The sequence below is a fragment of the Chionomys nivalis genome, chromosome 21 (genome assembly GCF_950005125.1).
Source record: "Chionomys nivalis chromosome 21, mChiNiv1.1, whole genome shotgun sequence".
Classification (NCBI taxonomy): domain Eukaryota; kingdom Metazoa; phylum Chordata; class Mammalia; order Rodentia; family Cricetidae; genus Chionomys; species Chionomys nivalis.
The window spans coordinates 23,942,084-23,967,772 of NC_080106.1; the positions used below are offsets into that span (position 1 = coordinate 23,942,084).

General features: G+C 43.5%; 1 protein-coding gene across 2 annotated transcripts; it reads left to right on the plus strand.

Moving 5' to 3' along the window:
* Dync1li2 (dynein cytoplasmic 1 light intermediate chain 2) lies at positions 1–25,689 on the plus strand. Of its 2 annotated transcripts, XM_057753655.1 has the most exons (13): positions 2–285; positions 423–496; positions 2,335–2,451; positions 5,658–5,888; positions 12,620–12,789; positions 13,686–13,779; positions 14,943–15,078; positions 16,987–17,098; positions 17,593–17,652; positions 19,460–19,501; positions 19,877–19,994; positions 20,671–20,787; positions 22,718–25,689. In XM_057753655.1, exons 1-13 carry the CDS (start codon positions 179–181, stop codon positions 22,816–22,818), a joined length of 1,479 nt encoding a protein of 492 aa, XP_057609638.1. In that variant the 5' UTR covers positions 2–178; the 3' UTR covers positions 22,819–25,689. The 2 variants fall into 2 exon arrangements, with proteins under 2 accessions (XP_057609639.1, XP_057609638.1); XM_057753656.1 differs by lacking the exon at positions 19,460–19,501 and having other exon boundaries at positions 1–285.

Below are 25,689 nucleotides of genomic sequence, written 5' to 3' on the forward strand. Positions count from 1 at the left end.
TCCCTCGCTGCAGCGCTTCCGCCACCCGCAGACGCACGTGGACATCGCCGGCCCGTCGGGACGCGCTGGATAGCGAAGCTTCTGCGGTTTGGCGGGCGGGCGGCACGGCCCGGCCGGGGTCCTTGCGGGTCCTCGACCGGCCCGGGGGAGGGCCCTCTTTGTGGCTGCAGTTGGCAAGATGGCGCCGGTGGGGGTGGAGAAGAAGCTGCTGCTGGGCCCCAATGGGCCAGCGGTGGCGGCCGCCGGCGACCTAACCAGTGAAGAGGAGGAAGGCCAGAGTCTATGGTGAGGAACGTACAGAGCCACGGGTGGCGTGGCCGGGCAGAGAGTGGGCCGGAGCGGGCGGTACCGTGGGCAGACATTGACGGGCCGAGCGGTCCTGGGCGGTCCCGCGCTGACCACTCTTGTCATTGTCGCCGCAGGTCTTCGATCTTGAGCGAAGTGTCCACCCGCTCCAGGTCCAAGCTGCCGTCCGGCAAGAACATTCTGGTGTTCGGTGAGCAGCCGGGTACTGCCCTGGGGCGCCGGGGTGGGCCAGGCAGTGCCCCTCCCACAGGTTCCTGCCTTCTCCACCCTTACTGCCTGCTTGTTGCTGGCCGGCCGGGGAGGCTACCCTGAACTCTAGCAGGGCAGCCGGAGAGTCTCCAAGCCCACACCTCTCCTGACCCCCAGAATGCAGGTCCGTTTGGAGTCCCGTGATGTGGCGTGGGCTTGTGGCACATTCCTTCAATCATTGTCTGAGCCTTCAGCCTTGATCATCTTCATCACTTAGTCTTGTGCTCATCAAGTTGAGGGTGTAGAGAAAGGGAAAAGAGGATGTGCAGGCTGGATGGGGAAGATGGGGGAACTAGGTGACCTGGGCTGGGAACTGAGAAGTCTCGAAGCCTTTCTTCAGCCCTCGTGGGCTGTTGAGCAGAGGCACAAGGGACTCCCCAAAGGCAGCAGACCTTGGGAGTCAGCCCTAGGAACTTTCTTGCATTACTCCTGCAGTCACTGCTAGGTTGCCAAATCAGTCATTTAACCTCTTTGGCTTCAGTTATCTCATACAAATGAAAGGGATTAGGTGCATTCACACGCAAAGCTGTTGGGGTTGGGGTGAGGGCTGAGCAATGGGACAGCACAGCCGAGCTTAGACATTCTGCAAGAATCCCAGTCTAGCAGGGGGCAGATGTGTGCGTGGTTGCCGTGCATCTTTCCTGTCAAGAGCAGACTGCTGTGAGTGCATCACACTGCTTGATGTGTTGAAAGAATTTGTGGAGTCGGGTGTTTTGAAGGGTAACTGTTTAGGTGCAGGCACGTAGATTAGTTCTTTTCTGAGGCTCCTGCTTTTCACAGATTTTATCTTCCTCTACCCTTCCCCAAGCCTTTAGGAAATTACCGCCTGGTGGTTTCCCAGTGTTTCTCTCATCCAGGTAATGACTGTGGTCGGTTATAGCCAGATATGGGCTTTAGGGAAATAGCTCGGGCTGCAGAGTGCCTGGTAGATGAGAATGAGCAGGTGCTGAAATCAGGCTGACATGCACTCACCATGGTCTAAGTGAATTGTGGCCAGCATGAATCCAAGGGTCTTTAGTAATAGTGGTTCTGTAGGGATATTGTGTGGGGGAGGGTGTTGGATATAGATAGTCCAAGGGAGATGAGAAAGCGCTTGGTACGGAGTTTTGCTTAGGTCAGTAATTACTTTTTCCCCAGCTTCCAAGCCTTTAGGGTGCTTGTGAAGATGTTTCAAAATCAGATGCATGTAAATAATATTTATAAACTTCATGATTATGAGGCAGAAGCAGATTTGTATGTTGGACTTTCAAAACACGGTTTCTCTGTGTGGCCCTGATTGTTCTGGAATTCTGTGTAGACCAGGCTGGCCTCGAACTCAGAAATTTGCCTGTCTCTGCCTTCCAAGTGCTGGGATTAAACCTGGCTCAGAATCAGAATTTTAGTTCAGTGTTCCCTAGACTTTTGAGGTTAGTTGTGTTTTGAAGAGTTCTTTCTTTTACTGTGGTAAAGATTTATTTTGTGAGAAACTAGTCCCACCTTTGACGTTCACTTCTCTGAATGTCTGTCTTAGAAACTTAGAACTAGTGGATTTGCCTTATTCCTTCCCTTGGGACGTTAAGAGAAATGCAGTAGAGGATTCTTTGGGATCTTGGGGCTGGCTGTCTTTGCCTCTCCTGGTCACTCTTAGAGCAGATTTACTTTGTTGATGGGAGCTGAGGCCTTAGCGGCAGGCTTGCTTCCGAGTCGTAGTCGTTTCTTATTGTGTTGATGTTATGACTTGCCATCTTTGCCTAGCATGACACATAGTACATTTTGTCTTTTTGTGAATGTCACTCGTAGGAGAAGATGGTTCTGGTAAAACAACTCTCATGACCAAACTACAGGGAGCAGAGCACGGCAAAAAAGGAAGAGGCTTGGAGTATCTTTACCTCAGCATTCACGATGAGGACCGGGATGGTGAGTGACGTGTTACTACTCCATTGTAAAGTGACATGCAGCACTCTGGCTCCTAATGCCTAGACCTTCCCAGCACTCTGTTAGAGCTGAAGAGAATGGTGAAGTGTTTGTCTTTGTAGGACGTGATTCACTTTTAGTCTGGTCTTGTTTTTTTGAGACAGGGTCTTACGATAATGGCCTTGGCAGGCCTGAAACTCACTGTATAGACCAGGCTGGCCTTGAACTCTCAGAGATGCTACTCCGTAATAACTCCTTTATAATTTTTCAGGTTTTACAGTCAGATCTTTAGTGACTGTAGAATAGTTATCAGTGCCAATAGTCTAAAGATGAAGTGTGTTGATTAATTTCATTTTCTATATTTGCCTTTGCCTGTTTAAATACTAGTGATCATGTTGTTAGGGTGATTTTATAAAGCTACCCTACTTTCTTATTCCTAAATTGAAGAAGATAAACCAAAAAGCCTCTGGCACTACAATCCTGCTGTCTCTAAGCTATTGAGTAGAGGACATGGGTAAGGGCTCTTCCTAAAGCTCGGGCATGTTTATATGCTAATTTAGATCTCAGGGATTTTAGCCCCATTGCCTTGACTTTGTCTTTTTGAACATTCCTTAAAGGTCTTGAAAAGAATGCAGCAAGTAGGCCTGGTGTCAAGGCCTCTTGTCTTCTGTCAGAAAAACAGGCATTGAGTGTATGTCTCGACTCAGCTGTCTATGCTTACGTGAGTGAGGCCACTAAACCAAGCTAGGGGACCTTGAATGTTTGTATCTTTTGCTTCCTGCCTTTGTAGGGTGCTATGGTTTTTGTGGGAAGACCTTGGGCTTGGGAGCCAGACAGAACTGGTTCAGAATGCCACCAGTTATGGTAGCCTAACCACCCTTCACTTCCATTTCCTCATATGAGGAGGAGGATGATGGTACATTTTGCAAGTGGCCAGAGTGTGGGAGTGGAATAGGGTCACTGGAGACATGGAGAGAGGGCAGACCGGTGTAGATGCTCTGAATCTCTGTGTCCTCTGGTTTTTCCAGTACTGAGGCAACTGCAGGACAGAGCATCCCAGTAACCACATTAGTTGACTTTGAGTTGAAGTTTATGCTGACATCTGTTTCAGATTCCTTTCAGGTCACTACTAGACCTTTTTCCTTGCTTGCATTTATGGAACTTTTCTTTCGGCTACTTACTTGGGAGTCCTTGTCTGATGGAAGAGTTGCCCTTGCCTTAGGTTAATTATATATCTTTTAGCCCTAGTCTTTTTAATGTGTGGTATGACTGGATTGTAAGTACACCCTTCACAGATAATCACCTGCTAAAGAAAATAGTCTCTGGTTATATCTGGGTTGTAGTAGGACATCCTATGTCAAAGGACCACTGCCTCTCAGTTAGATATCCGTCTAATGCTGCGTGGCATATGTGATTCCCACAAATGGGTGAGTGATGCGTAGTTGACACTGGCAAGGAAAGCCGAAAAAAGGAACTATACTTGCTGATGGGTAGGAATATAAACCTCATATGTCTAGAGTTGGTTCACAGACCCAAACTAAAATATACTGGAGTTTTGGAACCAGTCAGGTAGCCCAGCAGATAAAGTCACCTGCAGCCAAGAGAGCCTGAGTTTGATCCCTGAGACCCACTTGATGGAAGGAAAGAACTGACTGTCCATAGGCTGTCCTCTGACTTCACTGTGGATGTGTGTACCTACACATATCCTTCACTTATGCTCTCAAGGGCACACGTAACTCTAAATGTATCTTATGAAGTTTTTAAATAAGAGCTGGAGAGATGGATCACTTGCTACTCTTCCAGAGGACCCACCCCAGCACTACGTTAGTTCAGTTCCTAGCACCCTGTCGGGTGGCTTATAGTGGTTTATGACTCTAGCTTCAGGGGATCCAAGACCTCTGGCCCGAGAGCACCTGTATTCTGGCGCACATAACCACATGTAGGCACACACACACCTATATAGAATTAAAAATAATAAAAATAAGTCTAAAATTTTAACATAATTTAGAGGTTGTAAATACAATTAGATGTAGATACTTTTATGTTCAAACTCACCAAAATAATTTTTATAGATACTAATAATTTGGTTATATCAACAAGGAAGCTAAAGAAAAGTAGGTTTTAAAAGTATATGTTGGAGCCGGGCGGTGGTGGCGCACGCCTTTAATCCCAGCACTTGGGAGGCAGAGGCAGGCAGATCTCTGTGAGTTCGAGACCAGTCTGGTACCACAGAGAAACCCTGTCTCGAAAAACCAAAAAAAAAAAAAAAAGTATATGTTGGAAAGGAAATTAATGAAATGACATTTTGATGTTAGGAGTTCCCTCTCTCAAGATACTTTTATAGAAAAAATAATTTTTAAGGAATATACATGCATATATATATATGTACGTATATATATATATATGAAATTTTCTAAAAATATCCTATTAATTTAGAGAATTACCTTCTATAGTTGAATTATCACACTTACCAGTTATTGGTACATTTTATTTTATTTATTTATTTTTGTTTTTGTTTTTTGTTTTTCGAGACAGGGTTTCTCTGTGGCTTTGGAGCCTGTCCTGGAACTAGCTCTGTAGACCAACCAGGCTGGTCTCGAACTCACAGAGATCCGCCTGCCTCTGCCTCCCGAGTGCTGGGATTAAAGGCGTGCACCACCACTGCCCGGCTATTGGTACATTTTATTTCAGCTGTATCTTAAGATCTCCCTGTAGTCCACATTGAATTATTTTTTATCCAGTTTCAGACATTAATACCATTCATCTGTAAATACTTCCATTATGTATATCTAAGAGATAAAGATGCTTGGAGTAGATGACTTATTATTCTAATAACTATAGATGCTTAGTGTGTCACACAAAAGGGTTTAGTCAGCTTGTTCACCACCTCCCAGATCGCTGGTGTCTTGGGACAGTAGATTACTTAGACAGTTCATCAATAAACGTTAGTGTCCTTTGGTTGTTACTGAAAGCTAATTCCTTTCACCCCTGCTCGTTAGAATCTGCTGAAACTTAGAGGCGATCTGTATGTGATAACTAAACTTTTACAAGTCTAGGCAGTTGATTCTGTGTAGGCTGGTTTGTTGGCTGCTGGGTAGACACTGCTTGGGCTGGGATTTCTGTGTGGATTCCTTCCCTGCCTAGCGCTGCTGCTCTCGTCTGCAGACAGTCATTGTTAGGTGATGCTGGTGCCTCATTTCTGTCCGCAGATCACACCCGCTGCAATGTGTGGATCTTAGATGGAGACCTCTACCACAAAGGCCTGCTGAAATTCGCAGTTTCCGCTGAGTCTTTGCCGGAGACCTTGGCCATTTTTGTTGCAGACATGTCTAGACCTTGGACTATGATGGAATCTCTACAGAAGTGGGCTAGTGTTCTACGTGAGCACATTGACAAGATGAAAATTCCACCAGAGGAAATGAGGGATTTGGAACGAAAATGTGAGTAAATTTACTAGTCTCTTTGGATTATTGGGGCCACCTTCTTTTTCAGCCAAGAGAGTTTACTTGGCATAGAATCTGCTTTTGTTCTGAAATATTTTTCAGTTATTGAAATTCAGTTATCAAGAATAATTTGAAGGGCTGGAGAAGTGATTTAGTGGTTAAGAGTACTTGCTCTTCTTGCAGGGGACCCAGTCTCAGTTCCCAGTACCCTTATTAGGTAGCTCACAACCTCCTGTAACTTTTGTTTCCAGGGCATCTGGTCACTAGCATGCATATCGTGTATATATAGTCAGGCATTCAAGTGTATGCACACACAAACACGGATGGATGAGTGTCGTGGTACGTGCCTTTAATCCCAGTACTTGGGAAGCAGATCTCAGTGAGTTCAAGACCAGACTAATCTACATAACAAGTTCCAGGTCAGCTATAACTCTATAGAGAAACCCTATTATTAAAAAAAGGAAGGAAGGAAGGAAGAAAAAGAAAAGAAAAAACTTGAAAGATTACCAATGCTTTGTTTCGGCTGTGTTTTCAGAAGTCTCAGTTCATGGTCACTTGGCTGTTTCTTGGCCTGTGATGAGGCCTTCTTATCACTGCAGAAGGGAGGCAGAGAAGGGTGGAGAGAAGGGGAAAGGGTAACTGTCAAGTACTGTCTGCAGCGCCTCCTTCCTTCCGCTTGGTCCCTCTTCTAGTAGCCATTCAGCCAAGAATCCTCTGAGAGCTTCCGTCCAGTGCCGTTTCCATGCAGTCACACATAACTCAGTAATACCACCAGCTAGGGACAGTCTTTGGGAACATTTTTTTTCCAAACCCCAAACCCATGTTTCTTGAATCCCATAGAGATCCCATGTCTCCTTGTTGATGGGTTTAATAAAAGTCGAAAGAAGAGAACTCTTTCATTTCCAACTAGTTCATTTTGGAATCTAGCAAATATGATTACATTCAGGAATAGGAAAATTGTCTTTTGTGGGAGGGGTCATTAAAATACAATAAAAGTTATTTTAGGGTTAAAGACATATGAATCCTTCTGAGGACAAAGAACTTTCAAATTAAAGGAAGTTTGGTGGATTTTCAAATGTGGTTCAGAAGCTTGTTTTTCCTTCCTTTGCTTCTGTGCAGTTACATCAGCTTCTGTCCCTTTGCCAGGGAAATGGGAGGGGCAGGCAGTGGAACCAGCAGCCGCAGCGTCTTGGCCAGTAGAAGCTTGGCTGCCTCTGGCTTAGTGCCACAGGGTGACATCACTCCCTTTGGTGGATTGACAAGGGCTCCGGAGCATGGCACATAACATAGTATCTGTACACTAACTAGCAAGAGAGTTCTGAGTTTGATAGTGCTTTTCAAATTAAATTTTCTACTGCATGTCTTCCTGTCCCACACTTCATCTTGCCCCTATCCATCATTAACTAAAACAGGCAGCTTAGCACCTTATTCTTCCCTTTGTTGCATGTGTGCTTCCTGGCTCATCCGCATGTGGGTATAGTGATTATCATGCAGTTCAGCTCATCTGTCTCCAGCCACTGACCCTTTTAGATAATGCTTCCTTTTCTTGCAAAACAGAGATGTTAAAGACAACTCAGCAGAGTAGTTCTGAGACTGAAAAGCTGTTTCTAGATCACTGCACACAGATTCATACCCAGACGAGTGAACTAATATGCTACAGACTTCAGTCCTGTGAGCACATTTTCTTGAATTGATAACCTTATAGAGATTTATGAAACTAGAAAAAGAGCCACATTGGCCAAGGGTACCACTTTTTCTCAGATGAGGAACAAACTAGGTATTGTTCTAGGTGCTGGGGATACAGCAGACAGGATACTTATTCTTGGGGAGCTTGTGGAATGAGACACTGAATTAATTTAATGGTCTTAGTCACTGGTGTCTCACTGAAAATTGGATTCAGCGACATATGACAGAACCCTGGAGAGGAAGGTGACTTCAACAAGACTGGAGTTTATTTCTCCTGAAGATGAGACCAAGAGCGAGCAGCTCTGGGAAGACAGCTCCAGAGCCCTGGCTCACTGTGCTTTCCGCTTTGTCATTTGGAGGGTGTGGTTCTTTTCCTCCTGACAACCAGAACGTTAGCAGCCTGTCTGTGTTCCAGGAAGGCAATGCTGAGGTGCACGAGCCTCCTGTCTTTTAAAGAGGATGAGAGCAGAGTCTTTGTGGTTGTTTACAGTGTGTGCACTTGCATATGCAGGAGGACTTTCACTACAGGTGCTAGGGTTGACCTCAGTGTTTCACAGGGAGCGCTTTGATCTGCTGACCTCCCCCCCCCCCCCACACTCCAGAAAAGTCTTAATTCTGTGTGTTCTGAGCAGGGTTCTGTTGGATTAGGGGAAGAGGAGAGAATATGTGTATATTCTGGAGGGTATGTAGCGACTACTGAACCATGTCTATGTCTGAAGGTCTCTGCTTTACTGTCCCTGGTCTTTGACGTTTGGAGCCATAGCCATGCCTGTGCTGCCTGCTGAAGGAGTGTGTCTGTTCACACTGGTTTTAGCTTACTTTTAGGGAAGTAGTTAGTTGTTGATATTCTTCCTCAGAGGACTACTGCCTTCCAGATTAATTAGATTCTTCACTATTTTCTTATTAAGATTTATTGTATTTTCAATTATGTGGGGAGGGGCACAGTATTCATTCATGTAAATACAGGTTCCGGCAGAAGCGTTGGAGCCTCCTGACGCCAGAGTTACAGGAGGTTGTTAAGAGTAAGATGTGCTTTTTTTTTTTTTTTTTTTGGTTTTTCGAGACAGGGTTTCTCTGTGGTTTTGGAGCCTGTCCTGGAACTAGCTCTTGTAGACCAGGCTGGCCTCGAACTCCCAGAGATCCGCCTGCCTCTGCCTCCCGAGTGCTGGGATTAAAGGCGTGCGCCACCACCGCCCGGCCAGTAAGATGTGCTTTTAACTCCTGGTATCTCTCCAGCCCCCTGTAGTATTATTTTCAAGTAAACACTGCTTTACAATCCAGCTTCCATCCCAGCCTGTCAGATTGGAACTGCTTTGTGATCAGCCACTGGTGCCAGAGCTGGCCAAGGGAAGCAAGTCCTAGAGCCGCTAGGAGGAGATGCTTGTTTGTAGGTGTGGTAGACTAATTATTGTTATTGCTGAGACAACAGGACAAAGATGTTGTAAAGAAGGGTTTTTGTTGTTGGGTTCTTCTTTTGCGGGGGAGGGGGTTTGAGGGAATACAGTCCATTGTTGTAGGAGGCCGCTTGTTTGTTCCAGCTGCTCAGCCCCGAAATGATCACACAGAAACCATATTAGTTAGTTTATTTAGTCTTCTCTCATATATTATATCCCAACTGCAGTTTCCCCTCCCTTTTCTCCTTCCAGTCCCTCCCTTTGACTTTCCCGCTCCCTCAGATTCATTTTTCCTTTGTTTTCCTTCAGAAAAGAGCCAGCCTCCCAGAGATATCAACCAAACATGGCATAGCAAGTTGCAATATGACTAGGCACATACCCTCATATCAAGGCTGAACGAGGCAACCCAGTGGGAGGAAAAGGGTCACCAAAGACGGTGAAAGCATAAGAAACATCCCTGACTCTCACTGTAAGGAGTCCTAGAAGAACATCAGTCATAACATATGTGTGAAACCATATTATTTAAATCACTGCTTGGCTCATTAGCTCTAGCTTATTTGCTAACTCTTGTATCTTAATTTAACCCATCTCCATTAATTTGTGTATTACCATGAAGTCGTGGCTTACCAGGAAAGTTTCAGCGTGTCTGTCTCCAAGGCTTCTCTTGACGCCACCTTCTTTCCCCCAGCATTCAGTTTAGTTTTCCCTGTTTAGCTCTACTCTGCCATATCAGGCCAAGCCAGTTTCTTTATTCATTAACCAATAAAAGCAACACATACACAGAAGGACCTCCCACACCATATCATGGCAAGGAAGGAGAGCATGGAGTCAGGAACATAAGGCTGTTGTTGGTCATAATACATCTGCAGTCAGTAGGCAAAAAATGAATACTAACTAGTACTCAGCTTGTTTTCTCTTTGTTTTTGTTGTTGTTGTTGTTTTTATGTAGTCTAGGAGCAGGGATTGTGGTATGGAGACGTGGTGAAAGCTTTCCTACCTTTGTGAAGGGGTGGACTAGCATAGATGCTCTGAATCTCTTTATTCCTAAACTGTAAACAAACCATAGATTGTCTGGAAGCACCCTTACCTGCATACCCCAAGGTGATTATTTAGTTATTGAATATAGGATCTTGCTGTATAGCTCTAGCTATCCTGGAACTCACTCTGTAGACCAGGCTAGCCTCAAACTCACAGACATCTTCCTTCCTCTGCCTCTCAAGTACTGGGATTAAAGGTGTGCACCACCATGCCAATTCCAATAACCTAGTTATGATGGCAAATCGCCTATCACAAGACTGTTCAATTCAGTATCCAAACCCACCACTTTAAATCGTAACAGTCAGTTGTTCCCTGGTGCCTGTTGGACTTTTTCATAGAAGGAGTTTCTCAAAACTGCATCCAGCAGCAAGTGGTCAGTGAGGTAGAAAGAGGGGAAACCACAGCAGTGAAGCTAGAGTAGTGGGGACTCCCTTCAACACTGGGCCTTAATGTTTTCTGGGGTGAAATGTTGGCTGCTTCACTGCCTATAGAGAAAGTATTCCATTGAGCTACATTTTACTTTCAGGATTATGGTTCTCATTTTTTGTAATCCATCTTTCTTCATTTTTCTGTATGTTATGTATATTTTCTGTCTTCCAATCTGTTTTCTACAATGTTCTATTTAAAATATGTGAATTTCCTACTCTTGTTGAATAGCCAGGGTTTGTTTTTATTTTATTTTGTTTTGAGACATGGATCTCACTTTGTAGCTTCAGCCGGCCTGGGAGTTGGTGTGTAGACCAGGCTGGCCTGGGACTCACAGAGATCTGCCTGCCTCTGCCCCTGGAGTGCTGGGATTAAAGACGTGCCACCATGCCCAACAAATAGTCCAATTTTTCAATCATTTAGAACAACAGTTCTCAGCCTGTGGGTTGCAATTCCTTTGGGGGTTGAGCAAATCTTTCACAGGAGTCGAATAGCAGATATCCTGCATATTAGCTATTTACATTACAAATCATTATAATAACAAAATTACAGTTATGAAGCAGCAACAAAAATAATTTCTTGGCCTTCCATAGTGCTTTATTTACTTATTTTATGTGTGGATGTTCTATATGCATGTATCTCTGTGCACCATATGTGTGCAGTGCTCATGGAAACCAGAAGAGGGTATCAGATCCTTTTGAACTGGAGTTATAGGTGGTCGTCAGTTGTGTGGGTGCTGGGATTCAAACCCAGGTACTCTGGAAGAGCAGTCATTTTCTCCATTCCCTCACTCTCCTCTCCCAATTCTTTGGTTACGTTTACTTTGCATGGTTTTGGTGAAAGTATAAATGGCCTTAGGCCTTTTTCAGTCCTGTTGGGTTTCTTAGAAAATTAGAGCTGCCTATTGGCTCCTAAGCCTGGAGGGGCTTTGTCCCAACACATGAAGTGTGTTTGCTCACAGCTATAATTCTAACACTCAGGAGTCAGAGGGAGGGACAGGACAATTGCTACAAGTTCAAAGCCAATCTGGTCTATATGGTGAGTTCTGGGTCAGCCAGGGATACATAGCGAGACCCTTTTCAAATACAAAACAAAGCAAAATCAAGCCCCATCATTGGAACCTATACATGTTCACATATAGGTTCAGGTCTTCAGCTACAGCCATTGGCTTCTCCACCAGTGCCCTTTTTCTTTTTGTAAAGACTTGTTTTATGAGTGTTCTACGTGCACATGTATGTAGACTGCTTGTGTATGTAGACTACATCCATGCCTAGTGTTCATGGAGGTCAGAAGAGGGTATTGGATTCCCTGACACTGGAGTTCCAGATGTTTGTGAGCTTCCACATGGGTGCTGGGAACTGAAGCTGAGTCCTCTGCTGAATCAGTCCTCTGAGCCATTGCTCCAGCTCCCTCAGGGGCCCCTTTTAACGAAAATAACAGACATATCGGTTCAGTTATGTTAGGCACAGATACACACTACATGTGTAACTCAAGTTCCCCTGAAGACTAAGTTCATAAGAGTAGAGACTAGGAAGAATGTGGCTGGTGCTGTGCAGTCACATGATCTCTGCTTGCCTCTGCTATATGGAAATGAGTGCTCTGGGAGTCAGATTGTAGACATCCAGTAAGCTTTTCTCATTAGATCCTGACAGGTTGTGTTACCGTGATTTCTGATGGTCACCGATAATGAAGTAATAGTTGAACTATCCGTACTTAGAAAAATGTTTCACACATGAGAAAAGTATATGTGAGGGAATTACTGGTGGTGGTGTTCTTCGTTTTATTTCACTTGGTATTTTTTAATTATAGAAACTAGTATGAACTTAAGAACTTTAAAAATTTGGGCTAGGGTTCAGTGGTAGACTGCTTGCCTGGCACATGAAAAATCACAAGTCCGAGTCATGGTACAGTTTTTAAGAACAGAACTTTAAAAGCCTATTTCGGGTTCACACGAGACTGAAGGTGTTAAGGTCTACTGCTCTTGTAGTTCACAGCTCAGTAGATGTGAGGGCCCAGATGCGAATCTGGCACTTTGCATCACGATCCCTAGACCCTAAAGCTGCAGCCTGTGCCATGCATAAATGCTTTTTTTTTAAATTGTTACTACCTTTTTTCCTAATTTTCTAAACATATGGTATGTTTTTATTTGTGTCTGTGTAATTTTTCTCTTTTTTTTTTTTGTAGTTATGAAAGATTTTCAAGATTATATCGAGCCTGAAGAAGGTTGTCAGGGTTCCCCACAGAGAAGAGGGCCTCTGACCTCAGGCTCAGATGAAGACAATGTTGCCCTCCCTCTGGGTGACAATGTGCTGACTCATAACCTGGGGATCCCAGTGTTGGTGGTGTGCACAAAGGTGTGTCCAGGGAATTGTAAGTTTGGCTGGGTTTGGCCAGTGAACAATCACCATCTCAAACTTTCAGAAGCTTTGATGAAGTTTCTTCTTGAGGGAGAATTGGGCTTATTCGGGATTCATTAAGGTACATTGAATGTGTCAGGGTAGAACATATTGTCATTTAATGCTGCTGCAAACTTGACATCACTTAGTTCAGAAAGCCCTATTTGACTTCATGGGCAAACTTAAGTGAAAGCAGTTTTCTTAAGGGTCTGTAAGCCAGTGCATCTGGTCCACACTGAGGGTGAAATAGGATGATGAAGTAGAAATAGAAATTAAGCTTAATTTTAGAGAAGGTATGTCTCTTATATATGAGGGGAAAGTAGCTTTTTTTTTAAAAAAAAATTTATTTAACTTTATTTCATGTGCATTGGTGTGAAGGTGTTAGATCCCCTGGTACTGGAGTTACAAACAGTTGTGAGATGCCATGTGGATGCTGGAATTTGAACCCGGATCCTCTGGAAGAGGAGACAGTGCTCTTAACCTCTGAGCCATCTCTCCAGCCCCAAGGGAAAAGTAGCTTTAAAAACATTTTGAATTTCAAAAGTGCTTTATTCCTAAGTAAAAGCTACGTTGTTGTGCATTGCACAGCAGTGTGAAAGGGCCTCTCTCCCAATGTGATTTTATCTCCTGTTGAAAACAATTATGAGGTGATCAGGCTTATTACATCTTTGCTTTGTGTGTAGACTGAGGCCAGGATAAACGAGAGCTCTCTTGTTCCTTTTATTCTTCTCTAATTAGTACCTGAATTAGTACCTGGTCACCTGTGGAGTTATTTATGAAGAAATCCCTATTCTATCTTGAGCAGGCAGAAAAGCAGAGAGCTAACGTTCCTCTTGGTTTTGTCTCTCCTGCAGTGTGACGCAGTGAGCATCCTGGAGAAAGAGCATGATTATAGGGACGAGCACTTCGACTTCATGCAGTCACACCTGCGGAGATTCTGCCTCCAGTGTATCCTTGGGATGCTGTATCGGGCCCTTCCTCAACACAGAGTAGTCCTTTTTTCTTTTTCACTGCACTTAACTATTTGAAGGGGGCTCATGAGTGTGGTGGTCAGAGGAAAACTTGGGGAATCGGTTATCTCCTTACATCGTGTGGGTTCAAGGTCAATTTTAGGTTGTCAGACTTGATAGCAACCACCTTTACTCAAACACTAAGCCATCGTGCCTGTCTCACAGGGTAGTTTTTGCCATGGGAAAAAAAGTTGTAACCTTTGCATTAGTTTTATATTTTTCCTATGTTGGAATTTTATATATACTATGTATACTAACTGAAGCATGTCTTTGGTTACTTTGTTAAATATTACTTTTTTTTTTTTTTTTTTTTTTTTGACAGAGTCCAACAGTGTCACCCAGGCTGGCCTGGAGCTTGTGATCTTCTTCCCTGGCTTCCTGAGCGCTGGAATTACAAGCATGTGCTACCCTGCCCAGTTTAGTTGCTTTGCTTTTATGGCTGTACTTTTGATAGGCTTTCGTATTAAGAAACTTACACGTGACCATTTTATGACCAAATGACATTGATTGTACTTAGACATCTTGTTAGACTTTGCTCTTATTCAGAGAGGTTCAGTCACCAGCATGGTTACTGGGTTAGGTACTGCAGGTGTTTTCCGTCTTTGTGCCGCTCAGGAGAAAGACACCATGTCAGTAGCTTTTTGAGTCTTTCTGTATAAAGCCAACAGTAGTTGGTATCTTACTTCCACACCCTGGAATACGAGTGACAAGTGCCTCCTTTGAGCTCTTTGTCGATACTGACTTTGAAGGTGTGCTTAATGATAAACTCATTCCTTTGTGAGCACCTGCCTGGGAAGTAATCTGTGGACCTCTATAGGCTGAGGGTGGTGTTCCACTGATTTTGCTTCTCGGGAAGCAAGCTCAGAAATGACAGCAGTCTAAGTGTTAAAGGAAAATAGCTGCATCCTGCACAGCCTCTGCATGCTTGGAGTATTTATTATGGTTCCTCTGCTCCTGTCCCTTTTTAGTTTTTAAATTTTGCATGCTTTGTCATTTGCATGTGGATAAACAACAAATCACCTAGCCCTTTAAAGGATTATGTATATGTGTGATTGGTTTTTGTCTTACAATGAATTGGTTTTCCTTAAGCAAATTGATAAGATGGAGCTGCTTTGATTTACACCTCAGTGAAGGAAGAGAAAAACCTTGACTTGCTGTATAAGTACATTGTTCATAAAACATATGGCTTCCACTTTACCATACCCGCCTTAGTTGTGGAAAAGGACGCAGTTTTTATGTGAGTGCTTTGGAGGTGATGGCGTCTAAGCCCTTCTCTCTATAGTGCATTTGCTACTTATATCGTGCCTTTTCAGTGTAGCGCTTCTATCTGAGAGTGTCAGGCTCAACCTGACCTTCTCTGCTCCTTCTGGGTTCACTCACTTGGCTTAAGGGAATTGGGTGGTATGGTCAGAGGAGCTGCATTCCTTCATTGAAAGAAGGTAGTCAGAATGTAAGCAAGCCATTTTGTATACTTACTGTCAGTTCTGGTAAAGCATTGGCTGGGGAGAGACTCACAGTATAGAGATTTCTGTTTGTGGATCCTCGGTGGCTTGTGTAAAAGCACCTCGTGACTGCTGTTGCCAGGGTGATTGCAAGCCTCTTCTCAGCATCCCTGTCAGTGTGGTTAAACTCTGCTATGTACTTTCTGGAATTTGTATTTTGCAAGCCCCTGGGATTGGTCATTGCGCCAGAGACTTAACTAGCCTATTTTCTTGAGTTGGTGTCTTTTTTCTAACTAGAGAATCATATTGCCATATACGCATATGACAGTGCTGTGGTCTTAGATTAGCATATTGATGTAACGTTTTCCTGCCTTCTGGACTTGACAGTTACATTTGTCTGTCAGCAAGCTTTACACAGCACCTCCTAGGTAGCCAGGTTCTCTGCTGGGGACACAGACATGAATGCTACATGTCCCTGTTATCACACGGAGACAGACATACTGAAGAGGAGGGGGCAGCAGTGGGCTAGTGTAGTGGGGCCAGAAAGGTCTGCTGCCAAGATGAGTGATTATCTCAGGCAGACCAGAAGGAAGGGGCCAGGACATTCGTGAAAGGATCCGTACAAGAGCCAGGTGATTCTTGGAAACGAAACAGGTTACCTCCTGTGTGTTTGAAGAGTCTCGCTCACATTGTTCCTATCCTGGCTCTGAAGAATCACCCAGCACAGTGAGGCACTAAAGCAGAAACTTAATAAATGGTGTGCTTCTGTAATCACTTCGTTCCTAATAACATCATCCTAAGGAGCTGGGATTCTGGTTGGATTTAGGGCTTGTGTGTAATGGAGAAGCATTTCATTGCTCTGGAGGCTGCATGTGTCATGATTATCTCAGCTTTGTCCAGTCCCTTTTTACTGTTGTGTCTGTTGGTGGTTGCCTATGTAGGAATTAGTAAAGTCTACAAGACGGTTTGGGAGAAGCACCCTGGATTGGCACCCTCTTGGGTTAGGTGTTTGACAAGAGAGGGTTATGAGAACAGTCGGTGGTTTTGGTGTATTTTTATCTAGAGCTTCTTGACCTTAGAATGTGTCATGTAGAACTGTGTGGTGCTACATTTAAGAGAGTAAAATGGGAACACTGATCAAACCTCGTTCCTTCTGCTTGTGATGTTAATCTCTACAACATCCACATGGGAACCTAAGGTCTCCTTGTGTCTCTTGTGGGGAGCCCAGAATAGATAGAGGCCATGGTTTCTTCTTTGGCTTCAAGGCACATCTTCCATGCCAGAAAAATTAATGAGCTGTCCATAAGATAATGGTTATAAAGAAGTGTCCTCAAGAGGGACAAAATGCAAGAGCAGAGCCCAAGCCCAGGAGTGACAGCCCTCTCTAGACCTCCTTCCTTTGTGCATTGTTCTAAACAGGGCTGGCTCCTGAAACCTTCACTGGGGCAGTGCCTCACACTGGCGCCTTACATCTAGTATCCCTGAGTCCCGGGAGTAGGATGTGTCACATTGATTTGATGAGATATGCCTGCTGTGCATCTTGGTATGTACCCAAAGCTACAAGACACTGACAACACCTCCAGATGTAGAGACGTGAGAAAGGACTTTACCCAGGAGTTTCTTATAACCTGAAATGTCTTTCAGATATATGTGGGAAGACAATCTCAGGCAGAGCAGGCTAACCTGTGCCTTCTTGTCTTTAGACCTGCAGGCTGGGATAATGAAAAGAAAATAGCTATTTTACATGAAAATTTTACAACCGTGAAGCCAGAAGATGCATACGAAGATTTTATTGTAAAGCCTCCTGTGAGAAAGGTACCTTAGTCAGTTTCTTCAAGACCTTCCTTAGGTGGTTTACATCATGAAAATGAGATCTGTTGATATGAAGTGTGAGTGAGGGTACGACCATGTCAGTTATGGCTGCATTTCCTGTCAAGTCCCACAGTGCTCCTGTCTCTTCTGGATTATTTTTGCTAGATCCCCTCCCTCTGGGGCTCTTGAAGACTATGATCTGGGAGGTGCTGTTTAGGACCTACCAGATTCAAAAACATGAATTGGCTAAATGCCATGACTAGTTCTGGGAGAGGGTCTGTACCCAGTTAGAAAAATGTAACTACGGTCTCAAGAAAGATCCCCCAATTCCAAAACCACAGAGAAACCCTGTCTCGAAAAACCAAAAAAAAAAAAAAAAGAAAGAAAGATCCCCCAAACCCATGTGGAGACCTGGACCAAGATTTTTGTAGCAAGAATTTTGACAGTCATTTGAGAATTTTTGCTGCTTGTGGCCACAAATATGCATTGTTTCACAGCTGGTCCACGACAAAGAGTTGGCAGCAGAGGATGAGCAGGTGTTCCTCATGAAACAACAGGTAAGACGCCTTCTCTTGCATGGAATGCCCTTTCTGGAGTGGGGTTGGGGCCGTGATCGAGAGCTTGCAGCGGCATGGAGGTTAAGACGAGGTTTCCTCATTCCCTACTTTTTCTGTGGGGAAGGGATTGGAGCACCTGCCTCATGATGCCTGCCTTTATTGTACACTATCCTGCAGGGATGAGATTAGTATGTTTTATGTGCCCTGTTTGCCCTGGGAAGATTTGCTGGCTTACTTCTTGAATTGACAATTTACCAAGTGGTCTGACTTCACTTCTTTTTTTCTCATAGTGTATAAAAGCAAATAATATACATTTTTGTAGATAAGGAGAGTAATTTTCCAAGCTGTTAACTTTTTTGTTTTGAATATTGGTTTGGGCTTGGTTTGGGGGGAGGCTGTTTTTGTGTTTTGGGGTTTTGTTCCCCCCCCCCAAGACTGTGTTCCTCTGTAGCTTTTGGAGCCTGTCTTGGAACTCTCTCTTATAGACCAGGCTGTCCTTGAGATCTATGTGTCTTTGCCTCCTGAGTACTGGGATTAAAGGCTGTGTACCACTACTGCCCAACTTGTTTTTTTGTTTCGTTTTGTTTTGTTTTTAAGGAAAAGTTCTCATATATTCCTGGTTGATCTTAAACTATCTAGCCAAGGATGGCATTGAACACTGCCTCTAACTCTCAAGTGCTGGAATAACAGACATATGTCTCCATGCCTGGCTTTATGCAGTGCCGGGAACCTAACTCAGCTTCTTGCATGCCAGGCACATACTCTACCAACTTGAGTTACATCCTCGGCCCCAAAGTGACAGTTAATATAACATTTTATTTTTTAAAATTTTTTATGCATACATACAGTGTATTCTTTTTTTCTTAATTTCATTTATTTATTATGTATACAGTGTTCTGTCTGCATGTATGCCTGCAGGCCAGAAGAGGGCATCAGATCTCATTACAGATGGTTGTGAGCTACCATGTGGTTGCTGGGAATTGAACTCAGGACCTCTGGAAGAGCAGTCAGTGTTCTTTTTTTTTTTTTTTTTTTTTTTTTTTTGGTTTTTCGAGACAGGGTTTCTCTGTGGTTTTGGAGCCTGTCCTGGAACTAGCTCTTGTAGACCAGGCTGGTCTCGAACTCACAGAGATCCGCCTGCCTCTGCCTCCCAAGTGCTGGGATTAAAGGCGTGCGCCACCACCGCCCGGCTACAGTGTGTTCTTATGCCTTTCAACCTGGCCTTCTTCCAGATTCTCCTTGATTCCGCCTAAGGTGATAGTTTTGTACACAAACCCCATCTTAACATTTCTCTCTCTCTCTTTTTTTTTTAATTTTTTTAAAAATATTTATTTATTATGTATGCAATATTCTGTCTGTGTGTATGACTGCAGGCCAAAAGAGGGCACCAGACCTCATTACAGATGGTTGTGAGCCACCATGTGGTTGCTGGGAACTGTCTTTGGAAGAGCAGGTAATGCTCTTAACCTCTGAGCCATCTTTCCAGCCTCTTAACATTTCTCTTTGACCCAAATTGTTAGACATGTCACCCTCTCCTAATGGTTTGTTCAGGTCCTGTTAGTTTTTGGCAGTTTCTTCCCAACTCTTTCCCTTTTCTATGGCCTGTTTATTTCCTTGGCTTCCAGACTGGTTACTGGGGGTGTCTTCATCATATACGAATACTGGCTTTAGGTTATTTTGCATTTATAGTGTAAAACATGACTCTTTATTGTCGTCCTGTAGTATGGTCATAGGAGTCAACCCTTCTCCAGACCTCAGTTCATGCTACAGGCCTTGGTTAATGGCCAGTTTGTCCCTCTCTTTGCAGTCACTCCTTGCCAAGCAGCCTGCCACGCCCACAAGAACCTCCGTGAGTACCTTACACCAAACAGAGGGTCATGGCCTGGTGTCGTGGGTGCCTTCTAACTTCACACCATTATTTGTAACAGTTTATGTTTATGTGGGCTTTTATATTTTAAAGTGAATTGGTCTCCCAAAGACCCACAGCCAGAAATGCAATAGTCTTAGAATGCTTGATGAAGGATGACAGCTGAGGATGAGGACGCTTTAAGCTCTCAGGAGATTGAGGCATAGAAAGGGACTGAGCTGGGAGCAAACCTCCACTACGCTACTCTAGACATGCAAAAATGTCTTGATGATGAAATTTGTGTGTGTGTGTGTGTGTGTGTGTTTTTCTTTTGTTATTTTTATATTTATGTGTGACATGGGCTGGTTTTGGACTTAGGAGTCTCCTGCCAGAGGACCCTCTGGTTCTCCAAGGACCCAGGGTCGGGGTGGACCAACTAGTGTGCCAAGCGCATCCCCAGGAACATCAGTAAAGAAACCAGATCCAAACATCAAAAGTATGTATGCTGTTTGGGGGAGGATTTTAGTCCTTGACTCAAAGGGTTTACTATAATAGTAGTTGGGGCTCTCATGGGATTAGGAACACTGGGCTCTTGTCTTCCAGCAAGGCTGTTACTTCCCAGCAAGGTTAGTCGTGTTCACCTGACATTGTGACCCTGCAGGTACCTTCAGAAAAGAATATAATTTAGGAAGTCCCTGAACAATATGTAGAGTTTTATTTCTTAAATTTTTATTAATACTATTTATGAATTGGCTGTTTTTTTCTTTTGTTCTTACAAACTAGACTAAGGTGCTACCCCAGTGCTTATTGATACCCGAAGATACTGGCTACAGTAAACCATCAGAACAAAATTCTGCAAATTCTTGCCAGTTTGGTGAACATGTTTTACTATAAAATGAGTGTTTCATAACAGGCTGTGAGTCCTATGAACTTATAAAACTAAAAAGCACTGTACTAAGGACACAGAGATCCCTCAAAGGTGGGAAGTGTCAACATGTTTCCATTGGTGATCTCATCACTGCCCAGTTAGCCTCAGGAACAGTGACACGTGAATGTGCTCAGCTAGGAAAGTGATGGCCACGGTTGCTTAATTTTAATCTAAGAACTACATCTTCTGTGAAGTCATCAGTTTGAGTGATGTTTTGTTACGTTTTTCTTTTGTGTTTTCTTAGATAATGCAGCAAGTGAAGGGGTATTGGCCAGCTTCTTTAATAGTTTGCTGAGTAAAAAAACAGGCTCTCCTGGAAGTCCTAGTGCTGGTGGAGTGCAGAGCACAGCCAAGAAGTCAGGTAAGGGCCTCATCCGGACAGTGCTGACAGGGGGCGAGGTAGATGGCAGTGGTTGTCTTCGCCAGCCTGCAGGCCTCCAGTGTTCTGACCAGCAGTGAACAGAACTAAGCTTTATGTTGGCTTTTTATGCTGTGCCGACTTCCCTGGCACATTTACATTTAAAGTGTGATTTAATGTTCATTATGGCTATTGAGCAAATCAGCATAAGGTCTAAGTTGTGCCTGTGCCCTTGGTCTGGAAACTCTTTACACTGGAGGTCACTGTAGAGTGTGCTGTTGACATTTACTCAATTTTATGTGATACCTGAAGAGTTTTTATTTTCTTGAGCTGGAGAGATGGCTCAGTGTTAAGATCAGTTGCTGTTCTTGCAGAGGAGTCAGGTTCTCAGTACCCACATAGTGGTCCACGACCATCCTTAACTCTAGTTCTAGAGGATCTCACATCCTCTTCTGACCTCCTTGGGCACCAGGCATGCAAGTGTATAAAAAAAAAAAAAGAAAAGAAAAGAAAGAAAAAAGAAAAATCATTTCATTTGCTCCACTGCCCCTGATCTTACAGAGCCAGAGCCTGTACCTACACTGTCTCATTGCAGGTTCTCTCTGTGGCGACCCAGCCATCTGTCCTTCCATGTAGGTTGGTGGGAAAAGCTAGTCTTGGAGGTTTCTGAAACAAACGGGTGGAGTCCTTGCGAATCACATACTTTCTTAAGCTAGAGGACATTTATTTCCTTTCTGTGAGGCCAACAGTCAAACCCAGGAGTTGATGACCACTAGACAACCAGTAGAGTATGTTTTAGACTTGCTTTTGTATATTGAGAGACAAGCCTGTGCTGCCTTGAACTCTGGATCCTCTTACTAGGACTGTAAGGAAACATGCACCACTGCACCCCACATATAAAGGGCATATTCAGCATATCTTAACTTGTTTTTTCTCAATTTTTCCAAAATAGAAGAGAACATTAGAAGGTTATTTTGTCCTTGGGGTAGTCTGGGCCTCCAACAACTTATAACTTCGTAGAGACTCAAGAATCTGATCTGGGCCTCAGCCTTGATGTAGTATTTGCCCCTTACCAGAAGTAGAGGTCATTGTCCAGGCCCCAGACATTATTTGACAACAGGAAATGGAGCACCAGCTTTGTCAGGATTGAACTGCCCAACCTCAGTCTCATCATAAAACATGGTATTTGCATGTGAGTCAATTTAAGCTAAGTGATTTGTGAGTTTATTTGGTTTTATCTTTCAGTAATGCAAATACTTTGCCAAAGCTACATCATCAGCCCATTAGTCAGTCTGAGGTGTTGCAGCTAGAAATAAAAGCTGAGTGCCTGTCTGGGAAGAAAGTTAGTTTACCACATGCCTGAAACTTAGTGATGGCCTCCAGGGAGATGACGGGGAAAGTACTCTCCTCCCCGCTGCATAACTGGAGGAACATAGGCCGGTGACACTGGCATTCACAAGGTTAGAACTGTCTCCTTGCCCTTGGTGAGAAAGCTTTCTCTTCTTTGAGAATGTTGTCAATACAAATGGTGGCAGAGTCTGTATGATTTTATTTGTTTTTAAATTTTCAAGACAAAGTTTCTCCGTCGCTCCAGCTGTCTTGAAACTATCTCTATAGACCACTGACTTTGAACTTTGAGATCTACCACCCTGTGCCTCCTGAGTGCTGGGGTTAAAGGCTGTCTGTATGATTTTAAATGCTGCTTTTTGAAAATTTTCTCCAGCAGAGCCAGGCAGTGGTGGTGCATGCCTTAATCTCAGCACTTGGGAGGCAGAGGTGGCGGATCTCTGTGAATTAAAGGCCAGCCTGGTCTACAGAGTGAGTTCCAGAACAGCCAGAGATACACAGAGAAACTCTGCCTTGTGGGGAAAAAAATCTTTTCTCACGCTGCTGTTTTGCTCTCTCTCTTGTTCCTTTTTTTTTGTTTGTTTAGGACAAAAGACTGTGTTGTCAAATGTTCAGGAAGAACTGGATAGAATGACTCGAAAGCCAGACTCCATGGTAACAAACTCTTCAACAGAAAATGAAGCCTGATCCTCCTTTAAAAGTGCATATGTCAAATGACCAAATAACTATGTATATTCATCTGATAAGACCAGGATTTTTCTGATACAGCACATGCTATCAGTTTTTTTGGGTAGGGGAGATGAACTTTTAAAAGAAATATATATACTTCATTGGCTTGTCCGAGTGTGAAATGCACATTTAGGAAGGTTACATGTCAGGCCCCTTGTTAGGGATGTCCCTTGGACCTTGGGCTGCGGTTCTCTTGTGGGAAGCAAGCGCAGCTGGGCTTCTTTTAGAGTGGAAAAGGGGGCCCACTTATTATCAGGGTGGAGCAAACGAGACTAGTAAGTCATTGATCAGATGGTCATAGTTTGACCACTTGCGTGTTCTTGGGAAGCAGATTAAGTAGCAGAAAGTCAGGGAAGAGAAGTGTTCAGGAGGGATGAAAGAAGTGCTGGTGGGGAAGCCGAAGGTTGAGAGAGGTGGAAGGAGGAAGTGAGTGGCATTAACTACGTGCACGGTAGAAGTCAAATAGCATCCTTTAAGACTTAACAATTAGAAGTATTTCCAAACTAAACACTAAACAGAATGGGAATTGGACTTGTTCTGAATGCACCTTTAATTTTGGGAAGTGTGTTTTGTGTGGGGTACCTGAGGAAGGTAGAACTGACACAGGGATGCTGAAATGGCAGCTGCCCAGGACCCACATGCTTGGCCCAGGCCATGTCCTTCTGTCGTTGGAGAAATGCTGGGTCTGTGCATATATAAGCTGGGGCAGGTAGTTGCTATGGTTGTGTTCGAAGTCAGCAGATACAAAATTAGTTTACTTTGAATTAGATATTTCGAATAGCTCCTGCTTTATTTTATTTTTTTTAAATTATTATTTTTAACTACCACAGGCTGGCCAACTAATAGAAAATGGGTGATTGATCTCCCATTTTACCATAATGGCAGTGTGCTATATGAAGTTTGGGGGAAGTATTTAGTGTCATTGCATTCTGGTTAATAAGCTTGTTCCAATTTCTGCCTTAGAGTCTGTGGTAACCTTCACTGATACAAAAAGGTTCTTTCTGTGGCTCTGGTCTGATCACTGCTACCAGACCAACAAGGAAGTGCTTTAATTGAAAATGGAAGTGACAGATTTGTGTTGTCATAAGATGTAGCACTTCTTTTCTTATGGAAGTGGGAGTTTTGTGTGTCTTCCATTTAGGGGCATATTCGTGCCCACCACCATGTCACCCCATTCTGAGAATGTCTTCTGTGGGTTTGAAATAGCACTTTGAGTTTCTTTGTGACACAGCACATGTAATGCAAACACTACCATGACTTTAATGTATAAAACATTTGTTGTCCAAACCAAGGGGAAAACCACAGTTCACTTCCGTGGAGTTTACTTTTTTATATGAATGTTTGTTACAGTGTGTCTCGGCATAGTGTCCCTAACGCCATTACTTTACTTGCATACCAGACTTGACTAACCACTACTGTAGTGCTGGGCGTAAGTTAACATCTAGTTTATGACGAGGCTCCGCGGCTGTCTGGAGTCACTTTGTAAAGCTCTGAACACTGTTAAGGAGAAAGCTGAGTGCTTACTTGCCCCTCTAACAACAAAAAGATGTTTCTTGTGCCCGTTTTACTGTTGAAATATATAAGTTTTTCCTTTTTTAATTCAGTTTTTTGTTGTTATTATTTTGGGGTTTTTATTTTGTTTTTGTTTTTTTTAACATGCATTGTTGCTTCAAGTTACCAGGTTGTCCAGGCAGTGACAGTGAACGGAGGGCGTGTAAGTGAGGTGCTGACCTATAGCTGGTCCCTCTAAAGGTAGGGCCACTTAATCTCTGCAGCAGCCGGGGCAAAAAGAAAGACCTCAGAAACAAGGAATTCTCGGAAAGACACTTGCCTAATAGTGTAATTTTTAAAATTTTGATGCGAAATTTTAAATGTATCATTGAATGGTGAAGCACTTTTGTGTTGATGTAAAACATGCTAAAGCCAATCAATGAGTGCTGAGGCCTGGTCCGGAGAAGGTTCTGGAGACCACTGCTACTTGTTTGACACTTGGGAGGAGCTGGTGCATGTTGCCAAAGTCTACCAGCTTTGGGGAGCTTCAGGGTTCTTTTAGGGTTTGAGGAAATGAGGTGATTTTTGTTATTTTAGGATTCTTAAGCATCGGAACCAAAGGCCAAATAGTAAACAACCTTCACTTTTTAAAGTAAAATTAATTTTATTTGCAGAAAACACTTATATGGTAGACTGTAAAAAACAACTTTATGACTATTTATACATATTATAGTGATTACCTCTTTGTCTTTAGATGGATAATTTTCAATAAGCCCAACCCAGATGAGGGCTATGAATTGGTCTTTCCTAAAAATCCAACAGATAATGCTGCTAGATGATTTTATTTGCACTTTTTTTCTTCTTCTTCTTTTTTTTTTTTTTTTTGAAAAAAAAAAAAAAAGACAGGGTTTTTCTATATAGTCCTGGCTGTCCTGGAACTTGCTCTGTAGACCAGGCTGGCCTCCAGTTCAGAAATCCACCTGCCTCTGCCTCCCAAGTGCTAGGACTAGAGGTATGTGCTACAATGTCCAGCTACACCTCTTTTATTACTATTATTGGCATTTTAAAAACCAGTATTTAAACTGAAGAGACTGTTTTCTTAACTTGATGAAGTTGAAAGTGACTGCTCTGTACGTCATGACCTAACAATGTTGATGCTGTAAGTGAAAGTCTGCTGTTTTCTCTCTGCTGAGTTCATGAGTGCAGTGATCTCCCACTAGCCTGAGTCCAGGGTGTGGCGCTCTCTGGGTGCAGTATGCAGTCATGTGGAGCCTTGCTTTCTAGTGCTGGGAAGATGTCTAATTACTGGCTTCAATAAACATGAATCCAGACTGCTCA